General features: G+C 33.8%; 1 protein-coding gene across 1 annotated transcript; it reads right to left on the bottom strand.

The window, feature by feature from the left end:
• Window positions 1–695: 695 nt before the first annotated feature.
• LOC142612175 (uncharacterized) lies at window positions 696–1,277 on the bottom strand. Its single transcript, XM_075784291.1, has 2 exons — window positions 1,091–1,277; window positions 696–949 (listed from the first exon to the last, which is right to left on the bottom strand). Exons 1-2 carry the CDS (start codon window positions 1,275–1,277, stop codon window positions 696–698), a joined length of 441 nt encoding a protein of 146 aa, XP_075640406.1.
• Between the last annotated feature and the right edge of the window lie 16,410 nt (window positions 1,278–17,687).

Raw genomic sequence — 17,687 nt, 5'->3', positions numbered from 1 at the left:
TCTTTTACGAGTTTTCATATTTTGAAATCGTCGCATGATAGTCTCAATATCAATGCTACAAGCTACATCTTTTTCAATATACACAACCAAGCAATCATTCATCCACTGATCTCCCATTCGATTGTGCAGTTCATTCTTTATATATTTCATTGCTGAAAAACTTCTTTCTACTGTTGCAGTAGCAACTAGAAGGGTCAAAGCTAACATCACAAGCAAATAGACTAATAGATAAGTCTCATGCTTCCTTGTATTATCTAACTTTTCAGCAAGTTTACTAACTCCTTAAAGCTGTAAAAACAAGTCATTGTTGCGCATATCAAAAATGTAATTTTGAAGTTGAGAGTCAAGTGCCAAGATATCTGTCCCAGGAAAATCAGATGGATAGAACTTTGCTAGACGTATCAACTTTTCCTTATCAAAAGCCACAAATGAATTACTTGGATTCAAGCAAGCCATACAAAGTAGCAAATCGGTATTCGCCTCTGAAAAACAGTTGTTAAGCTCTTGAAGTTGCATATCTATGACTATGTAGAATAGCTCAACACAATAATGATGTAAATTTGTATTTTATTGAGTGTTGCGTCGCGGCCTCCCACTAACTATAAATATTTCATCCATGTTCAAGATAGGAATATCAAGTGTGGTACAAAATGAAGACACTTCAGTCAATAGAGATATTCATTCATCATCTTTCATCACTTGCAATCTTCTTCAATAATCTCAAGTACATCAACAATAACAGCGAACATCAAAATTAAGTTGAGAATAGTCTCATAATATGATCCCCAACGTGTATCACCAGGACGTTTAAGATTTGTCTCTTGATACAAACCTTGCCCACTTCTACATACACCACTCTCTAAATCTTCTTTAATTTTGGCAAATTGTGCATCTCGAAGAGCATCTCGTCTCTTATAAAAGCCTCCAACAATAGTTACTAAATTACTAACTACATAAAAAAATTCAGCAATGTTAATGTGATTTTTAGCAACGGCAATAATTGTCAATTGAAGTTGATGAGCAAAACAATGGACATAAAATGCTGACTTATTCTCTTTCAAATTTAAAGTTTTGAGACCATTGATATTACCTTGCATATTACTAGCCTTGTCATAACCTTGTCCATGTAGTTTCGATAAATTCAAATTATGTTCACAAAGTAAACATTCAATAGCATATTTGAGTGACAAAGCGATGGTACTTGCTACATGTACAATACCAAGGAACCGCTCTATAATAATTCCTTTTTTGTTCACATAACGAAGAACGAGGGTCATTTGTTCTTTCACTGAGATATCACGTGACTCATCAACTAATATTGAAAAGAACCCATTTTCAAGATCCTTGATGATGGCTTTGGATGTTTCACGTGCAATTGCATTCACAATGTCTTTTTGAATATCATGGTGGGTAAGCTTGCAATTTTTCCAAAATTTTTGCAACACTTCATTGATAGATTCATTGTGATCCCCCAAAAATTGTAGAAGCTCAAGGAAATTTCTTTTATCACTTGAACCTTGAGATTCATCGTGACCACAAAAAGCTAATCCTCGGCATAAAAGGAATCTTATGCAATCAACTATTGCATTTAATTGAACCCAATATTCAATTTTATCTTGATTTGATTGTTTAACCAAAACACTTTGAATGTGTTGCTTTTCCTTCAGTAGATCTTCACTCTTCTTGACAGCTTAGTTATGAGCACTATTAACTCCTCCAACATGGGAATCTAACTTCACAAGATGATTCCAAAGTTTGAATCCCTTCGTTACAAAATCTCACCTCCTCCTTGCTTACCAACATCTTGCCCAAATAGGTAGCAATAAAACAAAATGCTGCATCCTTATTTATACTATATTCCAACCAATTTCTATTTACATACCATTCGGATCTAAATCGACGGGGCTTTTCAGAAAAATATGATACAGGGTAATCATCAACAGGTTGACAAGGGTCTTTTGTTAAATAATATCTTCTTATTTCATCATGATTATTAGGATGATAAGATGATATCTTTTCTCGTAGCCCAGGATATGAAGGACGATTTTCTAAGTTAAAGTCAACACGAACTTGCTTAGAAGACGAAGATGAATCTTACACAGGAGATGAATCTTGGGTATGTGGTTTTCTTATCAAATATTTGTCCATAATTCTAGCAAAAGAATAAACAATAAACTATAAGTTCATTTGAAATATTAATAAAATTATTAATTATTGTTGTTTAGTTGTTTCATTAATTTGTTTGTCTTTTATAAACTATAATTTGTTATATTATTGTTTCATTAATTATAAAATTATTAATTGTTGTTTAGCCTAACATAATATAATTTGTTTGTCTTTTATAATATATTGGTTAATTAAATTATTTATTATTATTTATTAGTTTTTTTCCCCAATTAATTATTTGTTAATTAAATTATTGTTTATTAGTTGCACTAGCACACATCACATATGCACATTACACTGAAAGAGTCAGTCATGTGCACATTACACATCCCATGTGCTGATGTGCCAATTACACTGCTTTACCCAATTATCCGGCCCCATGTGCCCATCAGCCCATCCACCCCCCACCCCACTCAACAGACAAGCCTACCTGATGCCCCCAATCACAAAAGCCAGCTGCCAATTAAAAATTTTCACAATCACAATTCACAATAACATTACACACAAAGACAATTAATATCTCACCAACACCAACACACACCAACCAACGGATAAGAATCACAAGATAAAGCCAAATTCAAAAAGTCAAAAATTCATAAAGTTAAAGCTTCACTGCTTCAGCCAATCACAGTTCAGATAAAGTTACTCTTAAAGAATAGAGAGAGAGAGAGAGAGAGAGAGAGAGAGAGAGAGAGAGAGAGAATCATAGAGATAGAGAGTCAGAGACTCAGAGAGAAAAAGAGAGAGAAATACTTGTGCGACAATGTGCGAGCGATGAATGACGAAGTGTGATGCGATCTCCAACGAGCGATCTTCGATAAGCAACGATGTGCTTTGGACTGCGACTAGACCAATCTCCGATGAGGGGCGATGATGTGCTCTGGACTGCGACTAGACCGATCTAACTTCTAAGGGGAGGCATTGCTCTGTTTTTAGGTTTGCTTTAGCTTTACTGATTTCTGATGTAATAATTTACTGATTTGAGGTTTCTGATTTAGTGATTTGCCCTGTATTGGGGTTTGGTTTTTTTTTTTTTTTTTTAGAATCCGTGGGTTTGTTTCCTCTGTAATCTGTTGGGCTTGCCATGGGCTTGATGTTGGGCTTGCCATTTGTTGTTTTACTCTGTTACAATTTTTTTTTTTTTTTTTAGATTTTAGTTGAAATTTATTTTTTTGGGCTTTTTTTTTTTTTTTTTGCTTGAAAGTAGAACAAATAAATTTTTTTTTTTTAATTTAAGGGTGTTCCTAATTTTGATTGAGGGTGTTCCTATTCTTTTTTTTAAGGGTAAACAAATAAAAAAAAATTAATTATTATATATAATTTTTTTTCAAGTTAGGGTGTTCTGAGCATAACATGGCGCTGCCACTGATCATATCACATATTATATATATATATATATATATATATATATATATATATATATATATATATATATATATATATAGATACATACTTGTTCATCTTGCAATATAATTTACATCATGTTTTCAATGAGTATACCACAATGGTGTGACAAATTGATAACTAACCTATCCTAAATGTGCTCAATTGTATAATAAAGTTTTTCTCCAAATTAGTTTGAAGAAAAACTCTTCAAACTTCTAATATATCTCTTTTTTAATGTGAATTTTGAAAATCTAACCGTTCAATTTTATGTTTCTTATGTTTTTAACATATATATCAAATTTCTCTTAAATTAGATGTTGTTTACTATTCGTTCAGTAAAATTATTTTTTATACACAATTTTAGATCACAAAAAACTTGAAATTTTAACATTTTTTTATAACATAGCAATTGATCTTTGATCTCCTTAAAATTTTGCAAGCATATAAAGGATATAATAAGAACAAGCAGGAAAAGTGGACCAAATATTGTTAGGGTCATATTTTCTATGTAATTGGCTAATCCTTCAACAAAACGCACTTTACTTGTAATTTGGGTAGATCTAAGTTGGGTTTGGTACATATCAAGTGGTTGTATTAAAAACATGAAGATTGATCCAAGAAACAAGTGAAGAAAAGTTGTTTTATTGAAGCTCGACAGAAAGCATCTATCGAGATTTACTGGGCAAGCTTGACACCAGCTCGATCTATTGAGCTTTATAAATTCAGAAATTCCATATTTGAATTACGTCCATGCTGATGTATTTATTTAGGGTTTCTTCTCTCACAATCCTAACCATATATAAGGCTTATTTTAAGAGCCGTCACATTATGGAAAGTGACTAAGAGGTTAATTTTATCAGTGAGAAGTTACTGCATTTGTACACTATAGGATTTTGTAACCAAATTCTTCTTAATATTCTTTTTTTATGAAGTGAAGAATTTTGCAGCCAACAAGAATCATTCAAGTTACTAGAATTAAGCACGTATTGGGATCCATACGGAGGGTTAGTCACATATTGGAGATTTGTGCATCAAAGGAAAGAAAGCTACTACAAGATCAAGTCCAATTGAGCATTAGAACGAAGGTTCAACTATAGGTTGGTATTTTGGGATAGGCCAGGTGTGAGACACCGGGAAATTAGGTGCTCTCAAAAAAGAGGTTTAGGTGCTTTTTAGGGCGCCTCTCTTTTTGGGTAAGCGGTGTGGACTCGCTACTTATTTTTTATTCAATGAAAAAAATAAAATACAAATTTACATGATTGAAATGCCTCATTGTTATTGATTGGATGAAAATAGGTACAAGTTTGATAAATTGAATATTACATGGATTTGGGTCCTAGTTACAATCTACCAAAAAAAAAAAAGATAAAGCCTAGGTCTAATCTATCCAAAGATACTAAATTTGGAGGCTAAGTTACGGAATGGGAAGGTGTTAGGCACCTATTCCGCCCAAACAGAGTCCGGTCTTCTAAACTCTCGTGACCAATGTACCCATTTTATGCATGACACAAATGATGTTACACATATGAAAAACTTAATTAAACTAAGTCACATAAGTCTATTTATGAATGCAACCTCTTCTCTTGAGAAAAAGAAAAAATCATATCTGTTTTGTTAGGTAAAAAAATAGTTTTTGTGAAGGAAAAATCAGATCTGTGTTGTTAAACTAAATAAAAAAAAATAGTTTTTGTAGAGAAAAGATCAAATCTATTTTGAAGCAAGGTAAAAAAATGGTTTTTGGTTTGTAAAAAAAAAAAAAAAAAAAGACTTTTTAGAAGAGAATTGCATTCATGAAATAAACCTATGCTACTTATATCAAACAACGCAAACAAAACACTACTCATGACTTTCTATTTCAAAATCTGCTATGTTTAAAAAAATCAGATCTACATCTAATGAAGATGTAAATCAATTTTTATAATAAAAAAAATTTAGTTTTGCATCTAATGAAGATGCAAATAAGTTTTTATTTTCGAAAAAAAAAAATCAGACCTACATCTAATGAAGATGTAAATCAGTTTTTGTTTTAAAAAAATCAGATCTACATCTAATGAAGATGTAAATCAGTTTTTGTTTTTGAAAAAAAATCATATCTACGTCTAGTGAAGATATAAATCAGTTTTTATAAAAAAAATTAAAAAAAATTCAGATTTGCATCTAATGAAGATGTAAATTAGTTTTTGTTTTGAAAAATATGATAACAGGCAGATTTTTGAAATAAGAAAATAGATCTTGACAATAAAAATACATCAAAAACATATTCCAATAATAATAAAAAAAAAATCAACAACACATGATATGAGCATTTAAAAATTAAAACTAACCAAACATTTAGTCATGCATTACCAAATTAAAAAAGATAGATGAAGAAGAAGTAAAGAAAACTACCTCTTGTATGAATGTACTCTTTTTCTCGAAAGAATATTTTAGGGTTCAAAGAAATTTATGCAATTATCTTTGAAACCTAAAAATCCTTATTTACAAAAAAAAAAATTCTTAAGGCTAAAGCCTCCAGAACCTCTTTCACCACTACAACAAAATGTATTTTCAGTGACGAAAAAATTCGTCACTAAAAATCCAGTTTTTCGTCACTAAGAACCTTTAGTGACGAAATCGGACTTCTAGTGACAAAACTCATTTCATCGCTGAAACCCCGTCATTAAAAGTCCTAGTAACGAAAAATTTCGTCACTAAAAGTCCGATTTGATTTTTTTTTTTTTTTTAACTTTTAGAGACGAAAATGTTTCGTCACTAAATGTTTTCCTCGCTAAAAACACCGTTCAGTGACGAAAATATTTCGTCACTAAAACCATTTCTTACAAAATTTTGCTACATTTAGTGACGAAATATTTCGTCACTAAAACTTATTTTCTGATTTTATTTTTTTCATGGCTTTGATATTAACCTGTTACCTGTTATTACATTACTAAAATCTCACATTTGAATAATACATTTATTTCAACAACACATTTATAAAAAAAGATCCATACATTCCACAAGTAAAAAATAAAACAAGCATCTAATTCAAACTCCTTCCATACAATAATTGTTTGCAACATATACAATAACTCAAAATGTTTTATAACAATACAAAAAGTGTAGCATAATATAACTAGAACTAACGGAAGATGTCCTCATATGTCTTCAAGTAATGCCAAAAATAAATCTCCTAAAAGCCACCAATAAGAAATCTGCACAAATATAAAAACAATACTACATTAAAATCATAAAGTAAAAACATTAATTATGTTACAAGAAACATTTCTAACAATGCATTAAGAGTAGTCGCACTATGTAATGTGGGTCAATTGCTAAAAGAAAGTACTAACCAAAAAATGTTTTACCTTGAAGTTGAACCACCCCCATAGGTAAGAGCGTCATCATAACTATTCCTCCTTAAAAAGTTAAGAATATTCTTTTGGACCTCTTCTTACTTAGCTCGTGCCTCTTGGTCCCTAGCTCGCTCCTCTTGGTCCCTAGCTCTTGCCTCTTTGAGCTTAATGATCTCATTTTCTAACTGTTGAATATACTCCACCGAGGAATTAGATAAGGCGGTGGTTACTAGAGAAAAGGAAGGTCTCATGCCAAGTCCTTTTACAATACCGGACTTCTTCTTAAAAACCAAGTTTGAGATCTCCTCTTGTGTAAGGGGAATTGCATTAGGATCTTGACAATGATCCTCTTGAACTTTGAGAATATTTTCCTATTATTTGAAAAAGAGAAAGAAACAAACAATCACAACATTAATAATACATATGTTATAGCTTTACAAACATGATAGGGATGGAATGATAAGGATGGAATGATATACATACATATGTCGCTTCATCCTCATGGTGTATCCACATATTTGTATTTGGATTGAAATGAACTTTTTTGAAGATTTTTACCAGTTCAGGCTTCAAGAACTTGACCGTCATTAATATTTGTCTGATTAATTAACATTCAAGTGTTAGATCGATATACTTAATTAATCACAACATGTAATATACTAAGGTTTAAGAAAAATGAAAAAACACGCACCTCCTCATCAACCCTAACAGCAAGTGCCTTTGTCCCACATCTATGTTTGCCTAAAGTTTTCTTCCTATTTTCAGAGTTCTTTCTTGATTTTTTCTAATAAACAACATTCAAGATATTTATTAGATCATGAATAACACAATATACATTTACTTTATCTAAGTATTAATCTAATCAGTTTACAACATAATATAGTAAACATTGGATAATAATAATATATGCAAAAATAATTTACCGGCCAATCCTCATTGGTCCATCTCTCATCAATGAGTTCAGTCCACAACTCAAGTTTGGCATTCTTTGGCGGGTGGCTTCTTGCATAGTCAGCACCATGAGATTGCACGAGCTTTTTATAAGCTTGATGTAACTTGTGGGAGTTAGAACTCAATAATCTTCCACATTTTGTATTTAATGTTTTCGTTACCAAGTTGGAATCCCCTTGTAGCTCAAACTGATCTTGTAAAATGAAGTGTATATGTATTATAAAAATACTATTATATGAATTTAATATGCTTAGTGACAATAAAGACAAGTTAGACGTTATCAATGTAAATTTACAACGATATTTTGAAGCACCACATCTCTAGTAGCAGTATCAACATTTTTCCAATTTTTCACGTTGTAACTGGACAAATTACTTCGTACTTGTAAGCCAATTTGATTGACAAGCTTGCACGCATTCTTCCCAACAGGAGCATCATATTCTGCAGCTATACGTACTGGCGACTTACCACTTTTTTCAACAAGTGCCTATACTGCTATACCACGTGTTGTTCCACGAGTATTTCTACTAGCAGATCCTATTTAAACATTATTAATGTATAGAGTTTTAAACATTATTTAAAACAAGTATAGAGTTTTACAAGTATTTAAATCAAATAAAATACTATTCATCACATCTAATCAACAATACTCATTCACATTTGCAAGAAATGAAAAACACTCCCAATATTAGTTTAACCCACCTTATAACACCATGCAAGCCACCCACTCGCTCCAACACAACTTACCACCACAAATCCAATTTCTAACATCACAAGTATAGAGTTTTATAAGGTTTTCAACTAAAATTTACTTACTTTGCTCAAGCTAAGCTTACAACTTTCAGAAAAAATCCAAAGTTATTGCAAACAATGTGTATTTAGCCTGCAAAAGAAAAGTTCAATTTATAAGTATTTCAGTCTTGAAAATGATCCTCTCATAAATTACTACACAAACTCATAGCTTACACATGTAATACACGTAGTGCTTACACCAATCAGAAAAGTGATGAGGGGAAAGTTATCTTTAACATCCCCTGCAGATGCAAAGAGATTACCATTGGCACTATTACGAATAGCTCTTATGGAATCCTTATGAAAGGGCCTGCTGGTATCATCCACCAAAGAAACTGCACTAACCCCTCTGTAAAGGAAGGAACTAAAGAGAGAGAAAAAATGTTGCTCAATTACATTCTACACTATCAGGAGTCACACTCATCAAATTTGCACCTTTTTTCCCTCCAAAAATTCTGATAAGTTGGGAACTTCATTTCAATTAATAAAAGCCAAAAGGTAAGAACTTTCATCAAAATCAGTCTTTAAATGCTCACTTAGTAGCAGAGAAAATGTAAAAAACTGAATTTTAATAAAATTGCCAAACTATGCAAGTATTGAACTAACTAAAACATTATAACAAAAAATGGGTTTTTATTAACTTTCTCTCACATTTCTCAGCAACCAAATAAGGCATAAACTTCATGCTTGAGCAAACACCAACACATTATTAACCTCCAATCCGAAATTAAACAATAAACACAAACGAGGGCCACACCATAACAAAACAAACATGAGAGCATTTGAGCCATGCCTTTTCATTTGATTTTTTTTTTTTGAAAGGTTCATTTGATTTATACTTGCTCTGATTGACAACAATTTCATTACCAATACCAAAAGAATTTCTATGTTAAAAGATAGTGAAAATCAATAGCGGCCATATAATTTTAGAATGCAGCTAAACCAATTGACATTACCAGTGACCAGTAACAAGTAGCTCGGTCGTGCAAGGAAGCACAAACACTTAAGATGGTAACATTACGCGTTACATTAGTCCAGAAATCTTCCTAATGGTTAAACCAACCAGGGATGCATATTTCAAGGCCTCTTTCTTTTTTAATACATTTTACAATTCAATAGTTACAACAATGGAGGAGGGGCATTTTATTATTTTAACATTTTGAACATGGATGTCTTCATTCGAAATACCAAGAGTTACGAATTGAGCTACAAGGATATTAACCAAATTCATCTTTCTAAGTGTTTTATCAGATTCAAATATTTATAATAAGTCTCCAATCAAAATTGAAATCAAAGCTAGACTTCCTTCTAGTTAATGTATGATAGTTTTGAAATCCATAATTAAACCAATGCAATAAACCATATTCTAATTTAGAGTACAATATTATATTCCCCTTTTGTTAGTGCCAATGATATAATAGTACTAACTTTCAAAACCAAATTTCATTACCTTGGCAATCAGGAAAATTTAAACCAAACAATGAAATTCCGATAGAAAACTCAAGCGAATAAATTGCAAAAAATTAAAAAAAAAAAAAAAAGAGTCTAAAAAGAGATTCTCAACAAACATGAGAATCTGATAAATAAATAAAAAAACATGAGCTGAAGGGAATGAAAGGCAAAAACAAAAAAACAAAAAAAAAACCTTACGGTCAGTGAATGGTCTAGATCATCGCAAATGGTCCGAATCGCCGGTGAAGACTTCATCGCAAAGGTTCCTAATCAGCGACGATTGGGTTCCAATCGACGACGGTGGGAGCTGAACAATATTTCCAAATCGGTGACGAATGGGTCCAAAACTTCAAAACCGTTGCGAAGGGGTCCGAATCAGCGACGAATGGGTTCGGATCGGCGACGAAGGGGTTTGGATCGGCGACGAAGGGGTTCAAATCGGCAATGAAGGGGTCCGAATTAGCGACGAAGGGGTTCGAATCGGCGACGAATGTGTTCAAATCGACGACGAAGGGGTCCGAATCAGCGACAAATGGGTCTGAAACTTCAAAAACGTCGCGAATGGGTTCGGATTGACGACGAATGGGTTCAAATCAGCGACGAATGGGTTCGAATCATCGAGAATCACCGAGAATGGGTTCAAAAAGGCGACGGTGGGAGCCGAGATCGTCACGAATGGGAGTCGGCGACAGTGATTCGTCGCGAATGGGAGTCAGCGAATGGGAATAGTCGTCGCGAATGGATTCTGTGGTGTATTTAGGAGGCTTTTGTATTTGGGAGGCTGAAATAAAAGAAAGGCATACTTTTTAAGTTATAAAATGAAAGGGAAGTGAAGTAAAAGGCATCAGGTTTTTAAGTTTTTAGTGACAAATGTGAGTTTCGTCACTAAAGAACCCAGCTTTGTTAACATTTTTAGTGACGAACTTTATATTTCGTCACTAAAGCATACTTTTAGTGACAAATTGTGATTTCGTCACTAAAAACATTAAGTGTAAAACTCTTATTATTTTTAGTGACGAATATTTTTTGTCGCTAATTCTTCCTTATAGTGACGAAAAGATTTTCGTCACTAATATTATCCACAGCAATACCTACAGTAACGAAATATTTCGTCACTAAAAATTTCAATTTTTAGTGACGAAATATTTCGTCACTATAGATTAATTAAACTTGTGCCAAAGTTTCCCTCCACTGGCACCCATTTTTCAGATCACAATAGTGACGAAATTTATTTTTTGTCACTAAATGTTATAATTTTTTTCATTATTAGTGAGGAAATGCATATTTTGTCACTAAAGCTGTATTTTTAGGGATGAAAAATATTTCCTCACTAATTTTCGTCACTAAAAATACATTTTGTTGTAGTGCACTTAAGAGAGAAAATTCCAGAAAGGGGAGTCAAAAAGAAAGGAAATCTAAGAGCATGAAAGAGTGTCTCTCCCCCAGAAAAAATGTGTGTGGAATTCTAAAATTTAGTCTCTATTTATAGAGGCTGGGAGACTCGAAAAATTAGCTAGATGATCATATCACGAGTTGGGACGCGTTCTTATCTCTAAAAAAATGAAATGGATGTGTTTTAACACAATCCAAATGTGCTCAGGCCGGGGACCAAGTTTGTGCCATTCGGCACTTGAAAAGTGTCGTTCTGAACTTTGAAAGTGCTGATTGGCACTCCAAAAGTGCCAAATGGCACTTTTGGGTGCCAGGCTTGCTTTTGAGTTTGAGTCCATTTCGGACTCATTTTTTGAGATTTTTTTAGCCGGGACTTGCACTTGAACACATTTTTAATCCATGTTCTAAAAATTAAACTCTTTTCTAGATAATTCAGGTCTTTTCAGTAACAATTATCTTATAGATAAATACTCTAAAAAATCCTAATAAAGTCTAGATTATCTATAATTTTATTGTTATCCAATTATCCCTTTTATTCTCATGCAAGCGAGCCTATTTTTGACACTAACTAACAACCAATCATAAAATTATTTAATTAATTTTATTTGTTTAACCAATCAGAATTAATTTAAATTAATCATGCGTGGTTGATTCTACCTAGACACAATGTATGCTGACCTTGCAAACTTGATCATGCGATATCTTTTGATCCAACAGTCTGATTTGGAAACCAGGCATATTGTTGCCAATGTCAGAATCTCAAGATTATTTTTATGATATGCAATGAGTGAATTAATGCATAAAATGCAATCATGAATTTTGGGTATACAATTGGTCATTTTAGTTATATTCCTTGATTAAATCATGGGTGCAAAATCGAGTGTCTAAACCAAGGTAGTGGTAAGATTCATCATACTTGTAACCAGTTGATTATTGATTAGTGGATTCTTGGAAGTGGTGACCTTAAATTCACCTGTTGGGATTTTTTCCTTGTGAAAGGTTTTCCCCATGATGTATTTACTATTGCATATCACATGCTCTTGCATTTTCATGCATAAGTACCTTCAAGTTTCTATATTTGTTATTTGTGTATCTTGTTGGTGCTTTTCTGATTGTCTCTCTCTCCCTCTCTCTCTCTTGTTTACGTTAGTTGCATCATGGCACCTAAACGTAAGTCTACTCCGTCCTAGAACCCTCTTCATTCTGGAGCATCTACCTCTTCTGATCCTACCCCTTCTCATTTTCAATTCCATGATGATAAAGCCCGTAAGGGCTTTTCGGAGAACTTTTCTAAACGAAGCATTCATTCGGAACGCCAAGTCATTTTGTTAGACTTTTCTGACACTGACTAACCCACTGTCATTCATAGTAGGGTTTGGGACTCGCTGTGTGACATCCCAATCACTTGTCCATCCATGTTGATCCAGGAGTTCTACTCCAACATGCATGAATTTGATTATTCAGTACCTTTCTTTGTCACTCGCATTCGAGGTACGCGTATCGTGGTCACTCCAGATATTGTATCCGAAGTGCTCTATGTCCCTAGGGTAGCGAACCCTGACTACCCTGGTTGTGAGCGTCTTAAGACTGTGTCTAAAGACGAGCTTATTTCTACTTTTTGTGAGCGACCTTTCGATTGGGGTGATCATTAGTTCACTTCTTGTTCAACCTTTGCTAAAGGTCCTAGGTTCATTAAAATGGTTATGACCTTTGTTTTGCATCCTCTTTCTCACTATAAATCTATTATAGAGCCCCATGCTCGATTTTTGTTATCTCTCATAGAGCATCTTACCATAGACTTTCCATCATAGATGTGTATAAGGATACGACGACCCAAGATAAGCCCATCTTCCCTTCTGCTATCACGAGGATTTTACGCCATTTTTCAATTCCCTTTCCCATTTTTGTGGCTACCGTTAAACGGAGCGAGGTGCAGCTACGTTCGAGGCGGTCTAGATTGACGGTTCCTCCAACTTCTATAGCTCCATCCACATCTACTCCTTCTTCTTCTACGGGCGGTGTGACACTCGAGGACATCATGGCACAGCTTGTGCGCATGGATGCTCGCCTCAACACTCTCAGTGATAAGTTGTGTCAGGTGAACACCCGTGTTAGTCATATTGCAGGACGACAAGCTGTCATGGGTGGCTTCGTTGCTTCTCCTCCTCTTACTGCAGAGGCTTCTGAGGATGAGGACGATGATGGTGATGCTGCAGATGATGATGCTAGCTCTTCCAATGATGACGAGATGTCTACTTGATACTCTTACCCTCTGTCACTCGTAACAAAAAGGGGGAGTAGATTTGGGATGAGAGTATTCATACTCATAGGAGGAGGGTTAGTATAGGAGGTTTCTATTAGGGGGAGTGTTCATATTTTTGAGGGATGTAGTGAGGATTTTGATGTATCTTTTTCTTTTCATTCTTTTTTAGATACATTCTTCTTGTACCTTAGGTCTTGTGACCATTTGACATACATTGTACTTATATTTGCTTTATATATTTTTTGATGTATGTTATTTCACCTATCTCTCCATGTGTTGTTTTTTTTCTCTCTTTATACACATGTTTCTTATTATCTGTATGTAATCTTTTATTTTTGTTTCACACAAAGATGCCTTGATGAGTTTTGTTTAAGTATTTCAGAAATACAGGTTGTCAAAGTCTTCTTGCCATAAACTCTCATTTTGCAAAGTTTTTCAAGAGTTTGTGATAGGATAGATTCTATTGTACTTAACAAGTGAGTATGACTTGAGTGATTTATGATCCTTTGGAGGCTTAGGATCCTCATTACCACTTGGGTCTGGGTACTATCCAAAACAAGAATCCACACTCTTTCAAAGCAATTTCATGCTAAGATCACCACCATTAAAGAGTCAAAAGACATTGACTCTATCCCTTTGACAGAGTTGATTGGGGATTTGTAAACGTATGAGTTAGGTTTAGCTAGGATTGGCAAAGGGAGCAAGAACAAGAATATGGCTCTCAAAGCCAAGAATGATGAAAAAGATGAGTCATCTGAAGATGAGAACTCAAAGTTCAAATCTTACATTACCAGGAAATTCAAGAAGCTCATCAAGAATGTGAATGTCAAAGCAAATGATAGGGATGTTTGGATTCTCTCAATCTAAAACTCAAGAGAAATATAAAAGATAATCCAAAGAATGTGGACAAAGCAGCAACATTCCAACAAGTCCAAAATGCTATGAGTGTCAAGGGTACAGACACATGAAGCCAGAATGTCCTACCTATCTCAAGTCAATTGGCACGAGCAAAGCACTAGCTATCACCTTGAGTGATACTAAACCAGAAGTAGACTCAAAGGATAGTGACCAAAATGGGATAGTCGGTGCCTTTATAGCCATTATTGATGTGTCTAAAGAGTCCGAAGAATTGGTTGATGAGAAAGAGGAATTGGTGGAGTCCAAATTTGAAGAGATGGATGAAAAAGATAATATCCATACTACTTACGCAAAGCTTTACAAGAATTCTAAGAAGCATGTAAAGTTTTATAAGCTAGCCATAAGGAAGCTAAGTGAAGTGGAGCTAGAATGAGAAGAACTCTCCACCAAAGTTTATGAAGCAAATCAAACCATTGGAGAATTGTGGTTTGAAAACAACTTCCTGGCTGAGAAGACCAAGAAACTGGATGCTGAGTTGTTTCAAGTAAGAGCTCAATTGGAAAAGACTTCAAGTGCTAAGCTGGATGAAATACTGAATTTCAAAAAAGCTACATCTGTTAAAAATGGTCTCGGTATGATCACTCTCTCTCTCTTCTTGTAGTACATACTCTAATGCATTAAATAGTGTTGTGTTTGTCTCTCCTGCTTCTAATATTAAATCTGAGATAACTGAACCCAAAACTGAGGATGTAAGTGAGGTTAAAAATGATAAGGGAATATCCATTCTAGGAGCACCTCCTAAGGTTGCTAAAGAGACTAAGCAAAACACTCATCATTCCACTAATAAGAAGTCTCAACCTAAGAAACCCAATATCTGTCATCACTGTGGAGCATTGAGATATACTCGTCCAAATTGCTATAAGTGGCTTGCCACTCAACAATGGAATAGCGTGTTATCTTTCGAAAACCAAAATCAATTTCAAAATTCTTTAGCTCCTCTTAGGGAACTCTTAAAGGCTATTATGTTTTTTACAAACTTCAATGGGTTTAATTCTCATTCTTTTTCTCCTCATCAAAGGTCTCAGAACAAGAAAGGTTCTTCTCCCTCCAAGTCTCCTATTTCAAAGGGAAAAGACTCTTTTAAGTGATTCTTTTGTTGGTCTTGCATCTCTTGTATGGTTGGGTGTTTGTTTTTGAGCCACTCTAGTTTTTTTTTTTTTTGTGTTTGTGTTTGTTTGTTGGTTTGGTTGTTTTTGTTTTTCAATAAAAAAAGTGTATGTTTGTTTTTCAATTATTGAAAAACATAAAAAAAATTATTGAAAAACATAAATAAATAAAAAAGTGTGTTTGTGTATACTGGTATTTATGTACCCTAGATGACCATAAACACAAGATTTCTTAACTTTGTATCACTTGCAGCTTAGATGAGCATATTCATGCACAACGAAGCAATGTGAGTTTTGTGGCTTATTTATGTGATTTGTATGATTTGGTTAATCTCTTATCATTCATATCTTTGTCACTCTTTTTTACGGGAATGACTAGAAAAATCCTAAGAGAAAAGCATAAATTACTATCTTACCACTAAAACTCATCAATCATAAAATATCTATGTGCAATTCATAAAAATCCGTGCTTCGTAAGGTGTAGCACTTGCACAACAAAAACAAGATGGTGTAGCACTTGCACAGCAAAACAAGATGTGTGGCTTACATATTTGGATATTTCTTTTCTCTCTTATATACCCATGCATGTTATGTCAATTTATACTTTAAAGAAAAATACACAAAGACCATGAAAAGAAGAAAAAAAAAATCAAAATACCTTTATATATGACTGCAAGTGTGTTTCTAGGAGATGTGAGAGTTATATGATGTACCTCAAAGGTGATAGTCTCCATCAAACAGTTATGATTATGTGTAGATGTATTTGATTCTCTTATATCATTACTCTTCATATAATGAGACACTTATACTACTTGCAAAAGTTTCACACAGAATACGCATATGCTTTGCTACTCTTGATATTATTGTACAAGTACAATGTGATTTGGCCATTACAAGGAATACATGTGATAGTATAAGCTTACTAAACTGTCATAACTTGTTTTTTTTAAAATAAAAATTGGTTAGACTTGTTTAGTGTGTGCTTTGATCTAGGAGGGCCTTGCATCTAGAGTTGTTTGTGTGTTTAAGTGCTTAACATGCTTTTTTGTTGCTTGGTTTGGTGTCTATCTTGGTTGCATTCATCTCATATCGTTTTTCCTCCTTGAAAAATATCGTTTCTAGATGCTCAATATCAACTAGATAGTAGCTCGATACCTCCTTGATCTATCAAGAATTTCTAGGTTTTTCTTGATACCTCTCGATAGATAGCTTTATCCATCAAGCATGTTTCCTAAAGTCTCTATCTGCTCGATAGAAGCTCGACACCCCCTTGATCTATCAAGCCAGTTTTTCCCTCGGTACCTCTTCAATCTATTGAGATTTTTTTCTTGATACCTCCTTGATACCTTCTCGATTTATCGAGGTACCTATTTCTATATATATTCGAGGTTCAACCCAGTTCTATTAATTCTCAACCTTCTTGATCTCGCTCACATTTCTCTCGATCTAAACCCTCTCTTTTCACCTAAAACCTTCTTCCTTCTTCAATTTCGTCCTACTCCAAGCTCAAATCCTTTGTTAAGTAGCCTTAATCTCTTCTTTTCCTCATCTTTCATGCATTTTATGCTTTATACCTAGCTTTTAGGTTTGGGAAATGTTTTTTGGGATTTTTGTGGTTTTGCTAAACTTTTTGGGTTGTGTATGATCATGCATTGCATTCTCTTTCATTATATTCACATTTCCATGCATTCTAAGATTATGTGCTTGATTAATCAATGTGAGTGTTATAGTTTGGATTGGGTTTTTGCCCATGATGCAATTTATTTTTTGCACGTAACATGTTCATGCATTACATACATTGTACCTCTCTTTCCTTTATTTCTTGAGCATATTCTTCTGCTATGTTCTCTTTTCTTTTTCTTCTCCTTAGTTTCCTAACTATGGCACCCAAAAAGTTAGTTCCTTCTGAGGTACCATAGTTACCCCGGA

The sequence above is a fragment of the Castanea sativa genome, chromosome 10 (genome assembly GCF_040712315.1).
Source record: "Castanea sativa cultivar Marrone di Chiusa Pesio chromosome 10, ASM4071231v1".
Classification (NCBI taxonomy): domain Eukaryota; kingdom Viridiplantae; phylum Streptophyta; class Magnoliopsida; order Fagales; family Fagaceae; genus Castanea; species Castanea sativa.
This window is presented reverse-complemented; position numbering and strand designations above follow the sequence as displayed.